The 20,263-nt window shown below is 56.5% G+C and overlaps 1 protein-coding gene across 1 annotated transcript in view; it reads left to right on the forward strand.

The window, feature by feature from the left end:
* Window positions 1–20,263, forward strand: part of HMCN1 (hemicentin 1) — a 355,305-nt gene that overhangs the window by 319,876 nt on the left and 15,166 nt on the right. The window contains exons 86-95 of the mRNA XM_056106608.1: window positions 214–295; window positions 3,277–3,546; window positions 5,194–5,364; window positions 5,475–5,645; window positions 12,298–12,468; window positions 13,157–13,327; window positions 13,891–14,061; window positions 14,156–14,329; window positions 18,418–18,567; window positions 19,330–19,467. Coding sequence (XP_055962583.1) covers window positions 214–295; window positions 3,277–3,546; window positions 5,194–5,364; window positions 5,475–5,645; window positions 12,298–12,468; window positions 13,157–13,327; window positions 13,891–14,061; window positions 14,156–14,329; window positions 18,418–18,567; window positions 19,330–19,467 — 1,669 coding nt within the window. The remainder of the gene's footprint in view (window positions 1–213; window positions 296–3,276; window positions 3,547–5,193; window positions 5,365–5,474; window positions 5,646–12,297; window positions 12,469–13,156; window positions 13,328–13,890; window positions 14,062–14,155; window positions 14,330–18,417; window positions 18,568–19,329; window positions 19,468–20,263) is intronic.

The following is a 20,263-nucleotide window of genomic DNA, read 5'->3' on the forward strand; positions in this document are numbered from 1 at the left end:
GTGAGACTCTTGTCTTGCACGCAGCCGACCTGGATTCAAATAGGGTCCCCCAAGCACCCCCAGGAGTGACCCCTGAGCACAGAGGCAGGAGTAAGTCCTGAGCACAGCTGCTGGGTGTGGCCCAGACATTCTGTGTCAGTGTGAGATGTCATCTAAGGCGGGTGGCAGCGACGGTCAGCTGCCTTCGTGTCCTAAGTCCCCGTTTGTTTGCAGAACGAGGACTCGGGCGACTACACCTGCGTGGCAGCCAATGACGCGGGGGTGGTGGAGCGGAGCCTGAGCCTGACCCTGCAGAGTAAGTGCTCCCGGGTGAGGGGACGCCCCCGCGGCCCTTGCCTCAGAGACGCTCTCGAGGGTGGCCGTCTTGGCTCCCAGTCGCAGCGGGGTGGCTGATGTCCTGGGTCAGGGTGGATCAGCGTCGTCACGTTCTTTTCTCTGTCTGATCAGCACGGGCAGCTCAAGGTGGTGACTCCCTGGGCCAGAGCTTCGCAACTCAACCTCCTCGCCCCCAAAACCAAATGAACACGCACACACACTCACACGCGCACGCACACGCATGCGCACATATACACATACACACGCACGCACACACACACACACACACCCGTGTTCTCTCCATTCATTCATCTGCTAACACTGACTTGGATCAAGGACATTCCTGATCCCTTAATGGGACGTTTTGAGGGAAAAACGGATTCATTATTAGATCTGTCACATGGACCCAACTGTCCCTTCTCTTGTGGCCAGACGAAAAGCGCCCGAGCTCGGCCAGGTCTTGCTCAGCTGCGCTGTTCCTTCACTCTAGATCCTTCCAGAAGTCGGTAGGCGGATGAGAGCGATAACTCAGCAGACGGGAGAGAAACCCCTTTCCCAAGTCAGGGTGTTTCAGTGAACGCTCCCTGTCGGGGGGAGCAGAGGGAGATGAGCACGTGATCTGCGTGGGGGGTTCCTTGACCTGGTTTGAGAAAGACTGATGGGTTGAGTAGATCAGCTCATCTAAACGACGGATCGTTTGTTTCAGCAAGTAGCATGAAAAGCCAGCAGTCTGGCTGGTCTGGAATTAAGAGTAAAGTACCAGAAGCAATTTCAGGGTGTGTGTGTGTGTGTGTGTGTGGTGGGGGACAAGTTTGAACCCAGTTTCTCGTACATGCAAGGCATACCCTTGGCCAGTAGCCCCCAGAAGCAACGTTTACATGGAGATAAGATGTTCAGTTGAACGACTCATTATGTGAAGAGTTGAGCCCTGAGAGAAGGGTGGATGGAATTTTATCTAAGTCCATTTCTAGCCCGTGCCACTGGAGAGAGTGCAGTGGGGAACCCAGCCTACCCAGTTTTGATCCTTGATACCACATAGGGTCCCCCCGAGTCCTGCCAGGAGTGATTCCTGAGCACAGAGCCAGGAGTAACCCCGAGCGCTCCCGGTGGCTGGTCTGATGCTGTGTACTGGGAGCTCTTCGAGACCAGATGATATCTGAGATCGTTCAAGTTTGTTATGAAGCTCTAGTGGTATTAAACGCTGCACCCTTTACCTACCTAAATCTAACTTTTTTCAGTTCACGATCACGATCATCTTGTTGTTCATCGATTGCCTCGAGCAGGCCCCAGTAACGTCTCCTTCTTCCTAGCCCTGAGATTTTAAAAGAGCCATTTCAAGGCTCTTTCAGGGTTGGGAGAATGAGACCCATCATTGTTACTGGGATTTGGCATATTGAGTACGCCACAAGGAGTTTGCCAGACTCTGCCGTGCGGGCAGGTTACATTCGGTAGCCTGCCAGGTTTTAACTTTTTTCAGTTACCTTTTAAAAAATGGAATTACAGAATTTTCCCTCACAAAACTATTTTGTGGAATTTAGCAATAGGTATAATCACATAGAAATGACCTCACGGGGGCAGGGGGCAGATGGGATCCTCTTGGGACCAGTCACTGGCTTCAGAAAGGGGTGGCTGGAGACGAAACCCCTCGGGTTTGGGAAGAAAGAGGTAACAGATGACTAATCCATTGTGTAAACGACGACAGGTGGGTGAAATAAACCCAAAGGCAAAATATTGCGAATTTAGAGTCCTATTTGAGAGAGATTCTGCCCTTAGCACAGCCAGTTCAACTCCCAGCCCACACTGTTGGACTGTGTGAGTGTGACATTCCGTCTGTAGTGGTTCTTTGCCCCCAGAATGAGGGAAGACGACCAGCCAGCACGATACATAGCATGAGAGGCATCTGCCTTGCGTGCGGCTGATCTGAGTTTAATTCCTGATATCCCTGAGCCCTGCCAGGACTGATCCCAGAACACAGAGCCAGGAGCACGGGTGGCCCCAACCCCTGCAAAGAGCCACACACTGTCATACCGCATGCTCACACCATCTTGGGGGCGTCTGCAAGAGCCCAGTGGGGGTGGGGGGCACCATTTTTTTCTTTTTAAATTTTTGTTAGTGAGACACCATGAGGCACAGTTGTCGACTTACAAATTTTTGAGCTTGGGTTTCAATTATACAATGATCAAATACCCATCCCTCCACCAGTGCCCATTTCCCACCACCACGGATCCCAGAATTTCTCCCCCTCCAACCCCTCCATCCCTCCCTGCCTCTGTGGCAGGGCATTCCCTTTTGTTCTCTCTCTCCTTTTGGGTGCTGTGGTTTGCAAAAGCGGCATTGAGTGGCAATCATGTTCAGTCTAGAGTCTACTTTCAGCATGCTTCTCCCATCCTGGGGGGATCCTCCCAGCACCCTTTACTTGGTGCTCCCTTCTCTATCTGAGCTCCCTTTTCCCCCAGCGTGTGCGGCTGGCCTCCAAGCCATGGAGCAAACCTCCTGGTACTAATCTCAGCCACTCTTGGGTGTTAGTCTCCTATTTTGTTTCTTTGTGTTCCCCAGATGAATGCAGTCTTTCTGGTCTATCCCTCTCTTTCTGACTCATTTCGCTTAGCATGATACTTTCCATGTAGTAGCACTTGTATGTAAATTTCGTGGCTTCGTCTTCTCTAACAGCTACCATTTTTAAGGACCCCAAGGTTCAGAGATGCAGCCAGAGGTGGGGTTGGGGTTTGAATCCAGAAGCAACCCTGGGTGAATGCTCCGGGCTAGTCTGGAGTAAACACGGCGGTTCCCGGGCCGAGCCCTGCGTCCGTCCCAAGACGTTGGTGCTCTCCTCTTGAGCCCCTCCCCCCCCCCACCGAAGGGTTCCCTAGATGGATGTCACCTTCACCGCATGGGATCAAAGGCTTCCGGAACCCCCAGTGAAGCTGGGACCCCCGCTGTGCTCTGCATGCCCTCCCCTAGGTGCGCCCACCATCGTGCTGGAGCCGGAAGACACCGTCGTGGAGGCTGGCGGCAAAGTCCTCCTGAACTGCCAGGCCGAGGGCGAGCCCACGCCCGCCCTCTCGTGGTCCCGGCAGGGCCTGGCCATCCCCTGGGACGCGAGGCTCCGCATGCTGCCCAATGGCTCCCTGTCTATCGCCCCTGCCCGGAGGGACGACACGGCTGAGTACGAGTGCGTGGCCCGGAACGTGATGGGCTCCGTGCTCATCAGGGTCCAGGTCACTGTCCAGGGTGAGTGGCCACCACCCGCGGGTGCCCCCGGCTGACGGCGCTCAGCCAACAGCCACCTCACAGGTCCCAGATGACGGTCTGGTCTTGGCGGGCTCAGCTTGAGCTCGTGGTTCTCCACAGCTGCCCGATCTGGCCAGCTAATCCCGCCAACCCCGCTCAGCGTCTGTCCTGGCCCTGGTAAATCTTAGCAGACGGGCCGGATAGACAGTACAGTGGGGACAGCACTCACCTTGCATGCCGCTGGCCTGGGTTTGGTCCCCGGCACCATACAGTGTCCCTCAAGCACTGCCAGGAGTGATCTCTGAGCACAGAACCAGGGTAAGCCCGGAACACAGCAGGGTACGGCCCCAAACTAAAATCAAACCAGGCAAAGCAGCTCGCTGCATGGGTGATGTAGCTATTTCCTGAAGAGAGAAATGAAGTAAATCATAGCAGCTGAGTCCCTAAAAGCCACATAAATGATGTCCTGGCTAAGGTGCGCGTATCACTACTGGTTAAAGAATCTAGTCCCAAGGCTGGAGCGATAGCACAGCCGGAGGGCGTTTGCCTTGCACGTGGCCAACCTGGATTCGATCCCCGGCATCCCATAGGGTCCCCAAGCACCACCTGGAGTAATTCCTAACTGCAGAGCTAGGAGTAACCCCTGTGCATTGCTGGGTGTGACCAAAAAGAAACAAAAACAAACAAAAAAGAATCTAGTCCCCCGCCAGGGTTGGGACAAGGGCTCAGAGAGCTCATATGCTGGGTCCAGAGTGACAGGAGAGTAGGGAAGACACTCGCCTTGCATATGTGGCCAAACCAGGGTTGATCTCCGGCATCCCAGGTGGTCCTCCAAGCCCACCAGGAGTGATCCCTGCGCAAATACAGGAGTAATTCCCGAGCATCTCAAGTGCAGGCTTGGATTGCTGGAGGCTGGGTTTAACACCGCACGCCCCTGAGCCCCTAAGCACTATCGTATGGCCTCTCCACCCTAAAATGGGACCTAGCTCCGAGGCTGTGTGAGCTTCAGAGCTCTCTGGCAGTTAACGAGAACCTCCCCTTCCAAACCCAGGCACAATTTATGGATTCTCTCACCTGACACAATCTTAAGACGTCCCAGAATTTTCTCTTAGTAACACTGTGGCAAGTGAAGACCAAAACGAATTCTCCTGCTGTAGAATGCCAAGACAATGAACCAGCTTCCCAGACTGAACTCGGTTCAGAATCTGGGTGATTTGCTGTTCAGAAGCCCGGTTTGGCTTGCAGGGTGATTTAGATGCAAAAGGCCTTTGGCTGGGGCTGGAGCGATAGCACAGCAGGGAGGGCGCTTGTCCTGCACACAGCCAACCCGGGTTCAATCCCCAGCATCCCACGGGGCCTCAAGCACCGCCAGGAGTGATTCCTGAGTGCAGAGGCCGGAGTCAGCCCTGAGCATCGCCAGGTGTGACAGAAACAGAGGGGTAAACTGGGACCAGCAACACCCACACACGCTGGGATTGTAACGGAAGGATCTGCGTCTTGGCAGTTCCCTCCTGCTCAGACTTAGTTCCTCCTGATGGAGAACTTGGACACGTCTCTTCTCAGCGCTGGACCCAGTGTGTTTCCCAGGAAGCCCCACTGGGTCTCCTCTATGTTGCAGGACAAATGACACTCCTGTCTCCTTTGCAGTTCACGGGGGCTTTTCGCCGTGGTCCGCCTGGAGACCCTGCAGCGTCAGCTGTGGGAAAGGGCTGCAGAGAAGGAGCCGGTCGTGTGACAGCCCCTCCCCGGCCAATGGCGGGAGCCCATGTGCAGGAGCGGACTCCGAGACTCGCCCCTGCCAGCCCAGACCGTGCCCAGGTACGCCGCTTCCTTCCGAGCCTGCTATGCTCTGTCCTGGCCGGGACCCTGGGCACAGCCACCCTGTGACTGAGATGTCCCCGCCGGTGTCCCGTTTGGTCTTGGAGCAGTGGCTGGAGGCTGGTCGGCGTGGAGCCCATGGGGGGAATGCACGCAGAGCTGTGGGCGTGGCAACCAGACCCGGGTGAGGACGTGCAGCAACCCGCCCGCCCAGCACGGGGGCCGGCTGTGTGAGGGCAGCGCCGTGGAGGTCATCATGTGCAACATCCGGCCCTGCCCAGGTGAGAGCCCAGGTCGGCCGGGCCAGCTGCTGCCGGGAGCTCGGTCTGGTCTCTGCGTGTGTGCTGGCTCGGGGACTGGCGGTGGGGTCTGGCAAGCAGGGGAAAGGCTGGCCAGAGAGAAAACGGTTGGTGTTTGCAGAGGGGACGAAGATCCCAGTAGAGTTCTGGCGGGAGAAGGAGGAGGGTCTAGTGACAAGCCGGTGGTCGCAAATATGACCTGCACGGAGAGAGAGTAGCTGGTGTGTTCACAGTCGTAGCTGGTGCAGACACTCATTTGCGGGTGAGAAAACTGAACCCAGAGAGGTAAAGGCCTGCCGAGAAACACTCCACCGTGAGGCCGCACCACCACCGAGTATGCACCCCTTTCTAAACACCCGTCATCAAAACCCACCACTGAACACCCAACACCACCATTAAACACCCAAAATTTACTTTTGAACACCCAACATCACCACTAAACACTCAACAACACCCTAAATATTCAACACCCTCCACTGCTCAACACCCCAGTACCATTAAACACCCCAAAACCACCCACACCCACTACCACCACGGAACACCCTGCACCCACCACTAAATACCCAACACCATCTCTAAACACCCATTCTCCACCACTCAACACCTGACAACCCCCTCTGGCGCCCAACCCCTAAATACCCGACACGCACCACTGAACACCTTTCCCTCGGCGTTCCTCTCTAAACACCCATCCTTCAGCAGGCATCCCTCACCACCAATTACTGAACACTCATCCCTCAACGTCTGTCTCTAAACGCCCATGACTAAATACCCATTACTCAGCACCCATCACTCACCACCTCGCAGAACTATGCCAGGTGCTTTGCGTAGAAGCTCCAGATGTTTCCAGGCGCTTTCAGATGGAAGAACCTGAAGCCAGGCTTAAATATGCTGGGCCAGGAAGCGCCGCTTTCAGGTCTGACCGAACAAGGGCTGGGCCTGTGTGTTTTGAGCATTTTCCACACCTCGTGTCTGGTGTCCCTCGCGTTGACTTTCACCTCCAGTAAACTTTCTCCATGGCTGTATGGCAGAGAAACTGATGGCTGGTAGCTCTTGGTTCACAGAGCCCTTGTCACCTAAGGCCAAGAGCACACCCTCCCCTCCTTGGAATTCCTGTGTGCCCGAGGGGCCGAGTTTGAACGTGTATGTCCCCTGCTCCTGTGAATATCCTTCTTGGTTCTTCCCTATTTCAGAATCCATCTGGGGACCACCCTTTTCTTTATTGCCTTGTCCTTTCGGTCCATTTTTTTTAACGTAGGAGTACTGCTATTTGTTCAGCCACTGATTAGCTGATTGAACTGTGCATGAACTCTATTTTACTTTTTTTTCATTTTTTATAATTTTATTTATTGAATCACCGTGAGAGCAGGTACAAAGCTTTCGGGTCTAAGTCTCAGTCATACAAAGAAACACCCGTACCTTCACCAGTGCCCATTCTCCACCCCCAACAACCCCAGTATCCCCCCATCCCACACCCTCCCCCTACCTGTGGGGCAGATGATCTCCACATTCCTCTCTCTCTACTTTGATCACATTCAATATTTCGACACCAGACCCACCATTATTATTTGAGATTTTACCTCAACACGCAGATCTGCTGAAAAGGCAACAGTAGACAATTTATGTTCTATTGCTGGTTATGAATAACATATGATGTCACGTGGCTGCAGTTGGGCCACGTGATTTTGAAATTCTGAAATTTTAACACTTAAATCTGGAGGAATTTCTGCCAAAAGCCACTGGGTTTCGAGATTTGCTCCTGAGTCTCTGGGATCATGGCCATTGAGCAGCTTGATCAGGGGCCAGAGAGGTCATTCGTGGGCAATGACTTGGGGTTTCATTGGGGTGGGGAGGACAGGCCCGGCTCCACCCCCATCCCGTGAGGCCCAACAAGTTTCATCACTGCGGGCCCAGACCTGACTGTCCAATGGCCTCTGGAGGATGACGGCCCGGTCCCTTTTCATTGGAACAAAATCTCTGTCTTACCTAAGCCTGATATTTCTCAAGAGCACATTTTGAGAGAGTTTTCCGTGTGGATTTGCCTGCTCTTTCTTCCTAATCGGATTCAGCTTGGGCATTTGGGCAGCAGATTCTCAGGCCGAGATCCTGAGCCCTCTCGGGACTTCGTGAGCTCCGTTTGCCTGCACCCTGGGGGTGTTCCCGACAGTCAGTGTGGGGTCTGCCACTGGCATCCATCCTGGTCTTGCTTTTGTCCCTAACGTGCATTTTGTAGACAAGTGCTGAGCCTACACTTTCTTTTTCATCCATTGTGCACTCATTTTCACATCCACTTATGATCTTGCTTGACAACCCCCTCTAGCGCCCAACCCCTAAATACCCAACACGCACCACTGAACACCTTTCCCTATAAACTTTACGGAAATTATGGTCTCTTCCTGATGTTGAGGAGAACTTCCCCTTTCTCTGTTGTCTTGACTTCCGTTAGCAGGTGTGATTTACTACCGTGGTTTATAATCACTATTTACTTGATCACTTGATCACTTTACTTCCCGTTAATCGTCGATTTGCTCAAGTGGGCACCAGTAACGTCTCCATTTGTCCCTGTGGCGTGCTAGTGCAGCCCAATGGCGTCTGTTCGCTCTAGGAACACTATTTACTGTGATACTTAAATCGCCGTAGATTGGGTTAGTGGGGGTCTCTTTGGACTAGCATCTGTCCTTCTGACAGGATCCCTTCCTCAGATTCCTTAACTCTTCCGGGCTGACATCACACTTTCCGTGCTTTGGTTTCAAGAGTGTTTTGTCTTTGTTTGATTTGGTTTTTCGCTTGTTGGGTCACACCCAGCAATGCACAGGGGTTCCTCCTGGCTCTGCACTCCTGGAGGTGCTCGGGGGACCCTATGGGATGCTGGGAATCAAACCTGGGTTGGCTGTGTGCAAGGCATATGCCCCACCTGCTGTACTATTGCTCTCGCCCCTCAAGAGTGTTTTGACTTGACTAAAAGACTTGATATCTTCTGGGGTGGTACATCCCTCCTCCACTTGAGAGTGATTGTCATACATACAGACATACAGAACTTAGTGAATTCAGGTGTGAAAGCAGCCCTTGATGAGATAGCCCATCACAGCATCAGCAGGGTTTCAGGTGTGCCCTATTGTGAACCAGCGTCTGTTAAGTTCGTTCCTCAAAGACCAATTCAATCCAGATTGTGCCTTCCATTCTCAAAGCTTATTTTGATTGTACCCAGCAGGTCCGTTTGCTTGGTTTCTCTCTGTATGACACGAGTGACATCAGATGGAGCTCGTCTTTCCCGGCCTGACTGCTCCAGCAGCCTCATTGGCTCTTGTCTCCGTTAAACTCCTTCCGTGTGATGGGAAAAAAATGACAATTGACGGGGCTGGAGCAATAGCACAGCGGGTAGGGCGTTTGCCTTGCACGCAGCTGACCTGGGTTCGATTCCTAGCATCCCATACGGTCCCCTGAGCACCGCCAGGAGTAACTCCTGAGTGCATGAACCAGGAGTAACTCCTGTGCATCGCTGGGTGTGACCCAAAAAGAAAAAATAATGACAACAGACAGTGACCGATATACAGGGACTCTGGAACATAAGGCCTCGAATGAAAGAGTTCCCCTCTTGGGCCCAGGTCGGTATATGTGGTACAGGTGGAAGGATCCCCTCATTAATAGCAGAGCAGTGCCCTGTTATATTTACATCTCCTTTATCCAGTTCCTTGTTGATGGACGCTGATGTGCTGTTTCCTGCTGGAGTAGTGCAAATAATACCACAACAAAGGGGCTGCAGATAATTCTTCCAACTAGAGCATTCTGATTCTTGAATCGGTGCCCAGATGTTAGCCATCGGTGTCTGCGCCAGTTCTCATTTGAATGTTCTGAACTCCTCCATATACACAGTAGCATCTGAGGATGCAGTTCCCCTTTGGACCACAGCCGTCTGCTTTCTGGAATGATAGCCGTCCTCCAAGGTGGGATGGCTCATGGCTGTCTGGGGTGCTGTCTTCTCGCACCCCCAGCCACAGGACCTACTGATGTCTTGCTCTGTTCCATCTCATTCCTCTACCGGGAGGAAAGTTCTTTCGTTCTTTCCTCATATACGGAAATGGGGCATTCTTACGCTCGGGGGTTCTGCCGCTGTCCCCAAATCCTAGTCCCATGTCTCTCATCCTTCCAGAATCAGAAGCGCAATGTGGGCCAACAACCACCTCATTGCTCTGTTCCACGGGTCCGTGTCCGCTGTGGCTTTCGAGTGGTTCTTTCATGTTCCCAAGATCCGTGTGTTTCATGCCCACTCGACTGGTTCTTTCCTCAAGCTGCACGTCAACTCTGTTGTGACACTGTGGAACTCAGTGCTGGTTTGCAGTTTTCTGGGTTGCTGAACAAATCAGAAAAGGTCTTTAGTGAAAGGCCTCTGTCTGCAGGTGGCAGAAACTATACAGATAATAAATGCATCCATGTCAGCCAATTATAACCCCCCAATAAGAAATGAATCTTTGGGGGTCCCGAGCAATAGTATAGCGGGTAGGACACGTGCTTGCATGACCCCGTTTGATTCCGGCGTCCCACCAGCACCACCAGGAGTGGTCCCTGAGCACAGTTAGGAGTGAGCACATTGCAGATGTGGCCTGAAAACAGAAACTAAAAAAGTGAATTTTTGTATGTGACTTGACATTGTCAGAGGTGTGGGCTTTTGCTGACCAACACTTGGAAAAAAAATACATGTATATTATATATTAAACTAGTTAAAATGGTAGAATTTTTAACAGCACATCCATAGGCATTAAGGCATTAAGCATTAGCCATCTGAGAACTTTGGATAAACACCTGCCATAGAGCTAAAACTCTGAATTTAGTCAAGATATTTTTAGTGGGCTGGGGCTATAGCACAGCAGGTAGGGCGTTTGCCTTACACTCAGTCAACCCAGCTGACCCGGGTTCGATTCCTCCGCCCCTCTCGGAGGGCCCAGCAAGCTACCAAGAGTATCTCGCCCGCACGGCAGAGCCTGGCAAGCTCCCCGTGACATATTCGATATGCCAAACACAGTAACAGCAAGTCTCACAATGGAATTGTTACTGGGCCCGCTTGAGCAAATCGATGAATAACTGGAGGACAGTGCTACAGGGTTAAATTCTTACCAGCTAAAGTAGATGTGTGCCTGTATTTGCCTGTCCACAGCATTCAAAGATTTTTAGTCAATTCAATTAGAAAATTTTTGATTAAAAGAAAATGCAAAATGATTTGAAACATTTTTTCGAAACTTAAAAAAATTAAAAATAGCCACAAACAGTCCCTGAGCACTTCTGCGTGTGGACCCAAAACCTCCCAAAAAAAACAAAGAAGTGTGGCAAAAACAACCAACACAACAAAAAATGTAGTCATCTTGCTATATGGTGTTCGGGGTATTTTGGTAACTTTGGTATTTTTCTGGGGACTCACACCTGGCGGTGCTCAGGGCTGACTCCTGGCTCTGCACTCAGGGATCACTCCTGGTGGTGCTCAGGAGATTGAATGGGATGCCAGGGATCAAACCGGAGGTAGGCAAGTCTCCTACCCACTGAACTATCTCTCCTGCCTCAATCTCTTGATATCTTGATGACTTCATATTACAAGGCTAGGTAAAAGGTAAAGGTAAAGGCCCTCCCGTTGATCGTCGATTTGCTCGAGCGGGCCCAGTAACGTCTCCATTGGAGACTTTGTTGTTACTGTGTCTGGCATATCGAATACTCTCGGTAGCTTGCCGGGCTCTCCGAGAGGGGCGGAGGAATCGAACTCGGGTCGGCCATGTTGGCCGCTTGTAAGGCGAACGCCCTACCACTGTGCTATCGCTCCAGCCCAGGAGCTAATTAGACTAATTAAAGGCTAATTAGACTTTAAGATCCTATTGTTTTAGACCTTGGTTAAACCCAACGACCAAAACACGCTCCTAACTAGAACGTTCCCGTGCAGTCAGTATAAGCCCTGACTCTGGCTCTGACATGAGCTAAGCCAGAGTCTCAGGCAGAAAGTGTCAGTGGTCAGAGGGCGCCGAGTGTTGGTCACCACCAGAGGTCGGAATCTCATTCGCGGGAACTGCCGTAAGCCCGTGCTGTGGCTCTGGAAGCGGGCGTGTGTTACTGAGAACTCTTCGACCGCGAACATCATGTCATGGAGAAACCGTCATGGGGTCAGAACAGTGAACATCATTATGACACTGGAGGGGCCGCAGACATTCGTAAACACGAACCTGCATCCAGCTGAAAGCCGGCATCAGCAGCCTGGGGTCCAGGTGGTCACGGTGGAAAAACACGGCATCGTCTGTGAGCACAGCTAGAGTATGGGCACAGAGAAGTATTTAACTCGGGCTTCAGAGTGCCCGCCGAGCTGACACAGGGCAGTTGGATCAAATGTAGCCGTAATAAAAGAGCCCCTTTGGACACTCTTCGGCCTTGCTTTTGGCCCCAAGTGGCCTTCTGGATCTCGCTAAGACACTAATTTCCATGAAAATCTACCAAGGCGGCCAGAGGAAGGACATCATTTGTTATGTTTCCTTTGGGTCCCTTTCCGTGGTTTCAGATTCTGGCTCGCCCAGCTCATTACGGTGTTAATTTATTGGCCTGATTTTGTATTTTTGAGCCAACGTGGTCCTGACTTGACTTCTGTCTCCTGGGGTACCCGCAGTTCACGGAGGCTGGAGCCCGTGGCAGCCGTGGGGCACGTGCAGCCAGACCTGTGGCAAAGGGGCCCAGACTCGAACGAGAGCGTGCAGTAGCCCTCCCCCATCCGCTGGGGGGTCCTACTGCGACGGCGCGGGGCTCCAGACACAGAGCTGCAATGAGAGACACTGCCCAGGTAAGGGGAGCTCCGGATTCACTGGGTCTTTCGACCGCCACGGAGCACCAATGGCAGAGGACTGGAGAAATAAGACGACCGGGCATAAAGTGCTTGCCTTGTTCGCGCAGACCCCGGTTCAACCCCGGCACTGCACAGGGTCTCCTGAGAACCACCAGGACTGATCCCTGAAGGCAGAGCCAGGAGTAAGCCACCCCTTCCTCAGAGGTGGCAGGTCTGGCTAGCCGCAGTGGCCATGGTCGTTTCTGTAGCTTGTCCTGGACTGCGGTCCTAGGTGTGGCCTTTGACTTACGTGGACAGGACAGGGTCCTTCACTGGCTCTCCAGTTCTGGGCGTGGGGGGGTGATCCTTTCCCAGAGGAGGGGCCGGTCTAGCCGTCCACAGTGGCCACGGTCGTTTTTGTAGCTTGTCCTGGACCGTGGTCCTGGCTGTGGCCTTTGACTTACAGTGACAGGGGTTGGGCCCTTCACTGGCCCTGCACAGGATCAGCCACAGCCCCAAGGGCCAGTTTCGGGTATGGGTGGTCCCTTTCCCAGAGCACCACTGGGTGTGACAACCCCTTCCTCACCCCTCGGCCAAACCGAAACCCACCGAGAAAAAAGGATTGCTGTCCATATTCCCACCCTCACGTCCCAGTTCCTCTGGTCCCAGGGAGTCAGAACCCCGCATGTGTTTGTCCTCCATCCAGTTCACGGCAGCTGGACCAGCTGGGGCCCCTGGGGTGCCTGCTCTGTGTCCTGCGGCGGGGGCGCCAGACAGCGGACCCGGGACTGCTCCGATCCTGCACCCCAGCACGGAGGAAGCACCTGCGCAGGGAGTGATGCCCAGAGCGACTTCTGCGGCACCGACCCGTGTCCAGGTGAGTGTGAGGCAGCGAGTGGGCGGGAGCCCGGAGAGGGTCTCACTGTGGACAGAGGCCCTCAAAGTCGCTTTGCTCTGGCCAAGCACATCGAGATGCTGCATGGCCTCGGTGGTTTCTGTGTTTCTGTGGCCTCTGACTTAAGTGGGCAGGGGTTGGACTCTTCATTGGTCCTGCACAAGACTGGCCACAGCCCCAAGGGCTAGTTCCAGGTGTGGGTGACCCTTTCCCAGAGGAGGGGGAAGGTCTGGCCGTCCACCGTGGCCCCCGCCGTTTCTGTAGCTTGTCCTGGACTGTGGTCCCGGGCGTGGCCTCTGTCCCGCGTGGACAAGGTGGGGCCCTTTGCCCTGCCCGGGGCCAGTTCCGGGCGTGGGTGACCCCTTCCACAGAGGAGGGGGCAGCTCTCGGTAGTCCTGGGCGCGGCTGGTCCCGGGCGTGACCTCTGTCCTGTGTGGACAGGGCCGGGCGCCCTGGTCCCGGGCGCGGGTGGGGTCTGTCCGTCCCGGGGTGTCTGTCCCCGCTCTATCTCCCGCTCGTCCCGCTGACCGTCGCTCCCGCCGCAGTGCCCGGCCACTGGGGCCCCTGGAGCAGCTGGGGCCTGTGCAGCCGCACGTGCGGCGGGGGCCAGGCGCGCCGGTACCGCGCGTGCGACAGCCCCAGGCCCGCGCTCGGCGGCGCCGCCTGCCCCGGACCCGACGCCCAGACGCGGCGCTGCGGAGACGACGCCTGCCCGGGTGAGCCAAGCGCGCGCGCGGGGCAGGGAGGCCGCGCCCGCCTGGTCCCGCGAGAGCCCCTGACGCCTGTCCCCCGCCCTCCCCCCTGGCGCAGTGCACGGCGGCTGGGCCGGCTGGCAGGGCTGGAGCCGCTGCTCAGCGACCTGCGGCGGCAGCGGCGAGAGGACCCGGCGGCGCCTCTGCGACAGCCCCGCGCCCTCCCGGGGCGGCCGCCCCTGCGCCGGCGACGCCACGCAGATCTCCAGGTGCGGCGCGCAGCCCTGCCCAGGTGAGCACTGAGCGGTGAGCAGCCCCGCCCGGGGGAGCACTGAGCAGACTGTCTGCCCGGGTGAGCAGAGTTGTCCAGGTAGAGGTACCTGTCCAGGTGAGCAGAACTGCCCAGGTGAGCACTGAGCGGTGAGCAGCCCTGCCCGGGTGAGCAGAGCTGCCCAGGTGCGACCCCCAGCCCCGCCCAGGTGAGCACTGAGCAATGAGCAGAGCTGCCCAGGTGAGCAGAACTGAACAGGTGGACATACCTGCCCAAGGGAGCAGTGAGCAGCCCTGCCCAGGTGAGCACTGAGCAGTGAGCAGCCCCGCTCGGGGGAGCACTGAGCAGACTCTCCGGGTGAGCAGAGTTATCCAGGTAGAGGTACCTGTCCAGGTGAGCAGAACTGCACAGGTGAGCACTGAGTGGTGAACAGTCCTGCCTGGGGGGAGCAGAGCTGCCCAGGTGGGACCCCCAGCCCCGCCCTGGTGAGCACTGAGCAATGAGCAGAACTGCCCAGGTGAGCAGAACTGCCCAGGTGGGGCCTGCAGACCTGACTAGGTGAGCACTGAGCAGTGAGCAGAGTTGCCCAGGTGAGCAGAACTGCCCAGGTGGACGTACCTGTCCAGGTGAGCAGTGAGCAGACCTGCTTGGGTGAGCAGAGCTGCCCGTGTGAGCAGAGTTGTCCAGGTGGACATACTTGCCCAGGTGAGCAGACTGCCCAGGTGAGCAGAACTGCCCAGGTAAGCACTGAGCAGTGAGCAGCCCTGCCCAGGTGAGCACTGAGCAGAGAGCAGAGCTGCCCGGGTGAGCACTGAGCAGAGAGCAGAGCTGCCCGGGTGAGCAGTGTTGTTCAGGTGGACGTATCTGCCCTGGTCAGCAGAACTGCACGGGTGAATAGTGAGCAGAGCTGCCCGGGCGAGCAGAGGTGTCCAAGTGGATATACCTGCCCAGGTGAGCAGGGCTGCCCAGGTGGGAGCTGCCCAGGTGGGGCACTCAGACTTGTCCAGATGATCAGACCTGACCAGGTGAGCGGCTGCTGGCTCTGGGCCCCTCCTGTCCCCTCAATGCACCTGCTCCGAGAGTCTCCCTCCAGCACAGAACCGGGAGCCACACCTGAGCCCCGCGGGTAGGACCCCACGCAGGCCGGGTTGGTGGGCTGAGCGCAGGCCTTGCGTGTCAGAGGCCGCAGGTGTGAACCCCGGCACCACACGGTCCCTCGGGCACTGCCAGGAGCAGCCGTTGGGCAGAGCTGGACAGGCGACCCCCCCCCAAAAAATAGGATGAACGCCTAGGTGTCACTCTGGGTCACAAGGTGTCAGATGCACGGAGTCTGGGAGGGGGGCTTAGTTGCGCTGGTCAGTTGCAGGTCACCCCCCCCCCCCAGGCTCTTGAAGGCCCAGAGCGGGGAGGGCGCTGGGCACTCGGCTGGGGCGTCCAGGCCGAGGAACAGAAGCCATGCAGCTCTCTCCAATGGACGCTGCCCGCTTCGAGGTGCAAATGGCACAAACATACGAGTGGACGGTGCCCTGGTGACCAGTCTCAGGCCAGGGGAGGTTGAATCACGGCTTCTTGGGGCCCGGACGGATGCTACACAGCATGAGAGAGTTCTAGAAGTCCTGAAGTTGTGTATGTGCTTCACTTCAGCACTGCGGTTTACAAAGTTGTTAATAATTCAGGTGTTTCAGCCCCAGTCCCATGACCAAGTGACCCTCCCTCCACCATGGCCCCCATTTTTTCCTCTTTGGGTCCCACCCAGCGATGCTCAGGGTTGACTCCCGGCTCCGCACTCAGGGATCACTCCTGGCGGAGCTCGGGGGACCCTGTGGTATGCCGGGAATCGAACCCAAGTCAGCAGCGTGCCAGGCCAACGTCCTCCCCGCTGTGCTGTCACTCCAGCGATAATTTGCTTTCTATAGATCGCTATCACCGAAGGGCTAGAGTTATTAGAGGTAGTTCGGTAAGAGAAAATTTGCGAAAATTTGTGAAAACCTTATCTCGCCGCACGGTTGGTTGCTAAGTCCTCGCTTGAGGGTTTGTACTGAGCTCTCGGCTGCTGGATGAGCCTCCCGTGTTGCTGTGGTGTTCGTTGAGCTCAGTCGGCTTCCCTGTTACTCTCCCGTCTGGTTTGGTGCGCGCCTGCTGGAATCTGGTGGTGTCACGTGGCCACATACCTGGCCACGCAATCCACGAACTTCAGGGTCTGTAGAACTGGGGCGCGCGCAGGGACTCCCAGTGAGGCTGTGGGTTGGGTCTCCGATGGGGGTGCATCCGTGGGGGGTTGCGGGGGTTCGAGCAGGGCGGGGACTCAGCCCGCCCCTTCCCGGAGGCGCCCGGAGTTTTCAGCCGAGAGACCCGCGTGTCCGTGAACTTCAGCGTGTGTCTCCTCCAAGATTCAGTTCGTGAGTCTGGGGAGCTGGGCTGGAGGGGGCGCGTCGGCCTGGTGGCAGCTCCATGTCTGGAGACGTCTAGGTTCTTCTAGAACTTCGGCAGTTTCCAGAGACTTCTAGAATTCTCAAATCTCCTGACTCGTGCCGCAGGCCGGGGGCCCCCCCGGAGGTGACGGCTTGCTTTGAGGAGTCAGAGACCCGGCCCCCCTCGTTCAGATGATGAGGCACCTGGTGGGCTTTCGAAGTTCCGTAGAGATAGAACGTCCCAAGAAAAGTCAGTTGCCGTGTGGGCGAGGAGGAGGCGGTGTCTCAGAGAGATCTGTGGGGTCCGAGAGCAGCCCACTGGCGAGCGTTTTGGCCGGACGGGCGGCGCCCCCAGCCCCCACCCACCGTGATGGCAAGTTGCAGGCGGGGCTGAGCCCCTCTGGGCTGACGACGGCCCCATCTGCTATGCCTCCCCGGCAGGAGAGTCCCGGGAGGCCTCCGAGAGCGAGTGTCAGGGGTCCGGGAACCAGAGAAGGCACCTTCCGAGCCCCGAGATGCACCTTCGTGCCCACGGGAGACCCGGGTCCCGGCCTGAGCTGCGCTGCCATGCACTCCTCCAGGGCTGGACAGGCCCAGAGTGGCTGCTCAGGCCTCCAGCAGGTCCTGGCTAAGGAGACGGAGGACCAAGGGCCGCCCGGCTGCACCTCTGGGCCTCCGCATCCTTCCCTCCGCAGCCCTCCTCCCGCGGTTGCAACGCTCGGCCTCTCAGTCCCTGCCTGCCTGTCTGTCCTTCCCACCCATCCCTCTGTCCGAGAAGCAGCTGCTCCCGCCCAGATGCCCACCGGTCATTGCTTGGTGCTGCTAAGCTTGCACTGGCCCGTGGGAAGAAGTCGTGCCGTTCCTGCCGTTATTAGAGGCCCTTTAAGGCATGCCACGCCTGGTGGTGCTCGCGGCTGACACCCTGCTCCAGGCTCGGGGCTGACTCCCAGCTCTGTGCTTGGGGCTGACGCCCGGCTCTGTGCTTGGGGCTGACTCCCTGCTCTGTGCTCACTCCCAGCTCTGTGTTCAGAGATGACTCCCGGCTCAGTGCTCAGGGCTCACTCCTGGCAGGCTTGAGGGACGGTGCGAGGTGCTGGGGTCGGCTGCATGCAAGGCAAGTGCCCTGCCTGCTGTCCTGGTTCTCTGGCCCCAAGTCCGTCGTTTTTGAGCCTGGCTGTCTGGTCTGAAACTCACAGCCGTTTCCCAAGGGCACCTTCTCCCTGTGTCCTTGGTGCCCATAACTCGGCACACCCTGCACAGCACCCTTGGGGTTAACCGGCTCCCGAGGTGGGCCCAGGGGTCACGTGCCCCTCCCTCATCCCACCTCCCCTCCATCGTGACGACAACCTTCTAGAACCGGCTGCAGACTGAGGCTGTGGGGGTCCCTGCAGGCTGGTTGGGGGGACAGTGAGCCAGCACTGAAGTCCGTGAACTCGCCGTGACCGTCCCCAGAACAAACACGCGCTTCCCTGCCCCCCCCCAGGGCTGTGTTCTTTGGGCCGGGCAATAAAACACTGGTGTGTGTTCGTTGGCAGGACCCTCGGTTGATGGGGGGGTTTGATTGAGCCGGGGGCTCCCCGCGTGTTCTGGAAACCTCTTCAGTCCCGCTGTCAGGCGAGGCGCTGAAACGCTTGGGGAGATTCACGGCGCCTCTCGGCCGCTGCCCAGGATGTTTCTTTTTCTCTTCCCCCCTCCCAGGTGGGCCCCAGCACGCCCGCGGGAGTGTTATTGGAAACATTAACGATGTGGAGTTTGGACTCGCTTTCCTCAACGCCACGATCACGGACAGCCCGACCTCTAACGCCAGACTGGTGCACGCCAGGATCTCCAACGTGCCCCGAAGCATCGGCGAGTGCCGCTAATAAATCCTTTCTTCTGTTTTTCACTGGGGGATGGGAGGGGGGTCTGCCACTAGCCACTGTTGGCCAGCCAGCTCCACAGATCGTGCCAGGGTCCGAGGGTGTGGTGCTGCTTTGATCTGGAGGTGCCAAGGTTTGCCTGGCCCCCGCTGTGCTGGGGGGCCTCCACGGCCGCACCAGGTATTGCTCAGGGGTCCCACGGAGGCAGGGATTGAATTCAGCGCTGCAGTCTAGCGCCCCTTACTAAGCCGCGTATACTAAACACAGACGTTGTTCTTTACCTGATTTCCTCAGGAAACTTCTAGAAGCTGCCGCTTCTAAATGACTAGCTCTAAAGGTCCTTTGTTTGATTTCGAACCTGGGCTCTGGCCTTTATTTTATGGTGATTCACCGTTGTTTGGAAGCCGCCGTCCCATCGGGCATTCACTGCTGGTTTTGTTACTTAATCACGATGATTTTTATTTTGGGCTGGAGCAATAGCACAGCTGTAGGGCGTTTGCCTTGCACGCAGCCATCACGGCCGACCCGAGTTTGATTCCTCCGCCCCTCTCGGAGAGCCCGGCAAGCTACCGAGAGCATCTCGCCCACACGGCAGAGCCTGGCAAGCTCCCCGTGACGTATTCGATATGCCAAAACAGTAACAAGTCTCACCGTGGAGACGTTACTGGGCCCACTCGAGAAAATCGATGAACAACGGGAAGACAGTGACAGATTTTTATTTCATTCATTTTTTTTTTTTGCTTCTGCTTAGGCCCGGCCATGAGAAAGATCGTCTCCATCCTAAACCCCATTTATTGGACCACCGCGAAGGAAATCGGGGAGGCCGTGAACGGCTTCACCCTCACCAACGCCGTCTTCAAGCGGGAGACCCAGGTCGAGTTTGCCACAGGTCAGAGAGGCCGAGTGCCGTGTCGTCGGCTTCTAGACGGGCGCCCGGGAGTGGGTGGCAGTCAGAGAGCAGGCTGCCCCCCCCCGGGAATATTCGCGGGTTTGATCCCAGCGTGGTGCCCGGTGGGGAGACCGCAGGCGCGGCTCGTGGGAGGCTCAGATTGGCTCCCCGCACCACAACGGCACCAGGAGCGAGTGCCAAGAACCAAGCAGGGAGTATCCACCCAAGTCCCCAAAACCAGTGACTAAGTCTGCTCTGCAGAACTCGGATCTGACAAGGGTCCCGGGCAGGGCGTCTCTCCAGATAATTCAGACACTCTCAGGCCCCCACGGTTTCTCTTCCCTTCTTTGTCATCGTTTCTCTGTAAACCCTCAGGTGGGGTTTTAAAGGCCCCCCGCTAGAGGGGCTGGAGCAATAGCACAGCGGGGAGGGCGTTGGCCTGGCACGTGGCCGACCCAGGTTCGATCCCCAGCATCCCCTAGGGTCCCCCGAGCACCACCAGGAGTGATTCCTGAGTGCATGAGCCAGGAGTAACTCCTGTGCATCGCTGGGTGTGACAAAAAAAAAAATTAAAGCAAATAAAATAAAGTCCCCGCTAGAGCAGAAAGGGGCGTCCTGGCTGCCGCTGGAAGGCTCTGCTCTGGGGTTGAGGGAACCCGCTCACTGCTGTCACTAAACCCGCAAAGTGATGGCCATAGCCTTGCATACGGCCGACCCGGGTTCGATCCCCGGCATCCCCTAGGGTCCCCCAAGCACCACCAGGAGTGATCCCTGAGTGCAGAGCTGGGAGTCAGCC

The sequence above is a fragment of the Sorex fumeus genome, unplaced genomic scaffold (assembly GCF_029834395.1).
Source record: "Sorex fumeus unplaced genomic scaffold, SorFum_2.1 ptg000135l, whole genome shotgun sequence".
NCBI classification, from domain to species: domain Eukaryota; kingdom Metazoa; phylum Chordata; class Mammalia; order Eulipotyphla; family Soricidae; genus Sorex; species Sorex fumeus.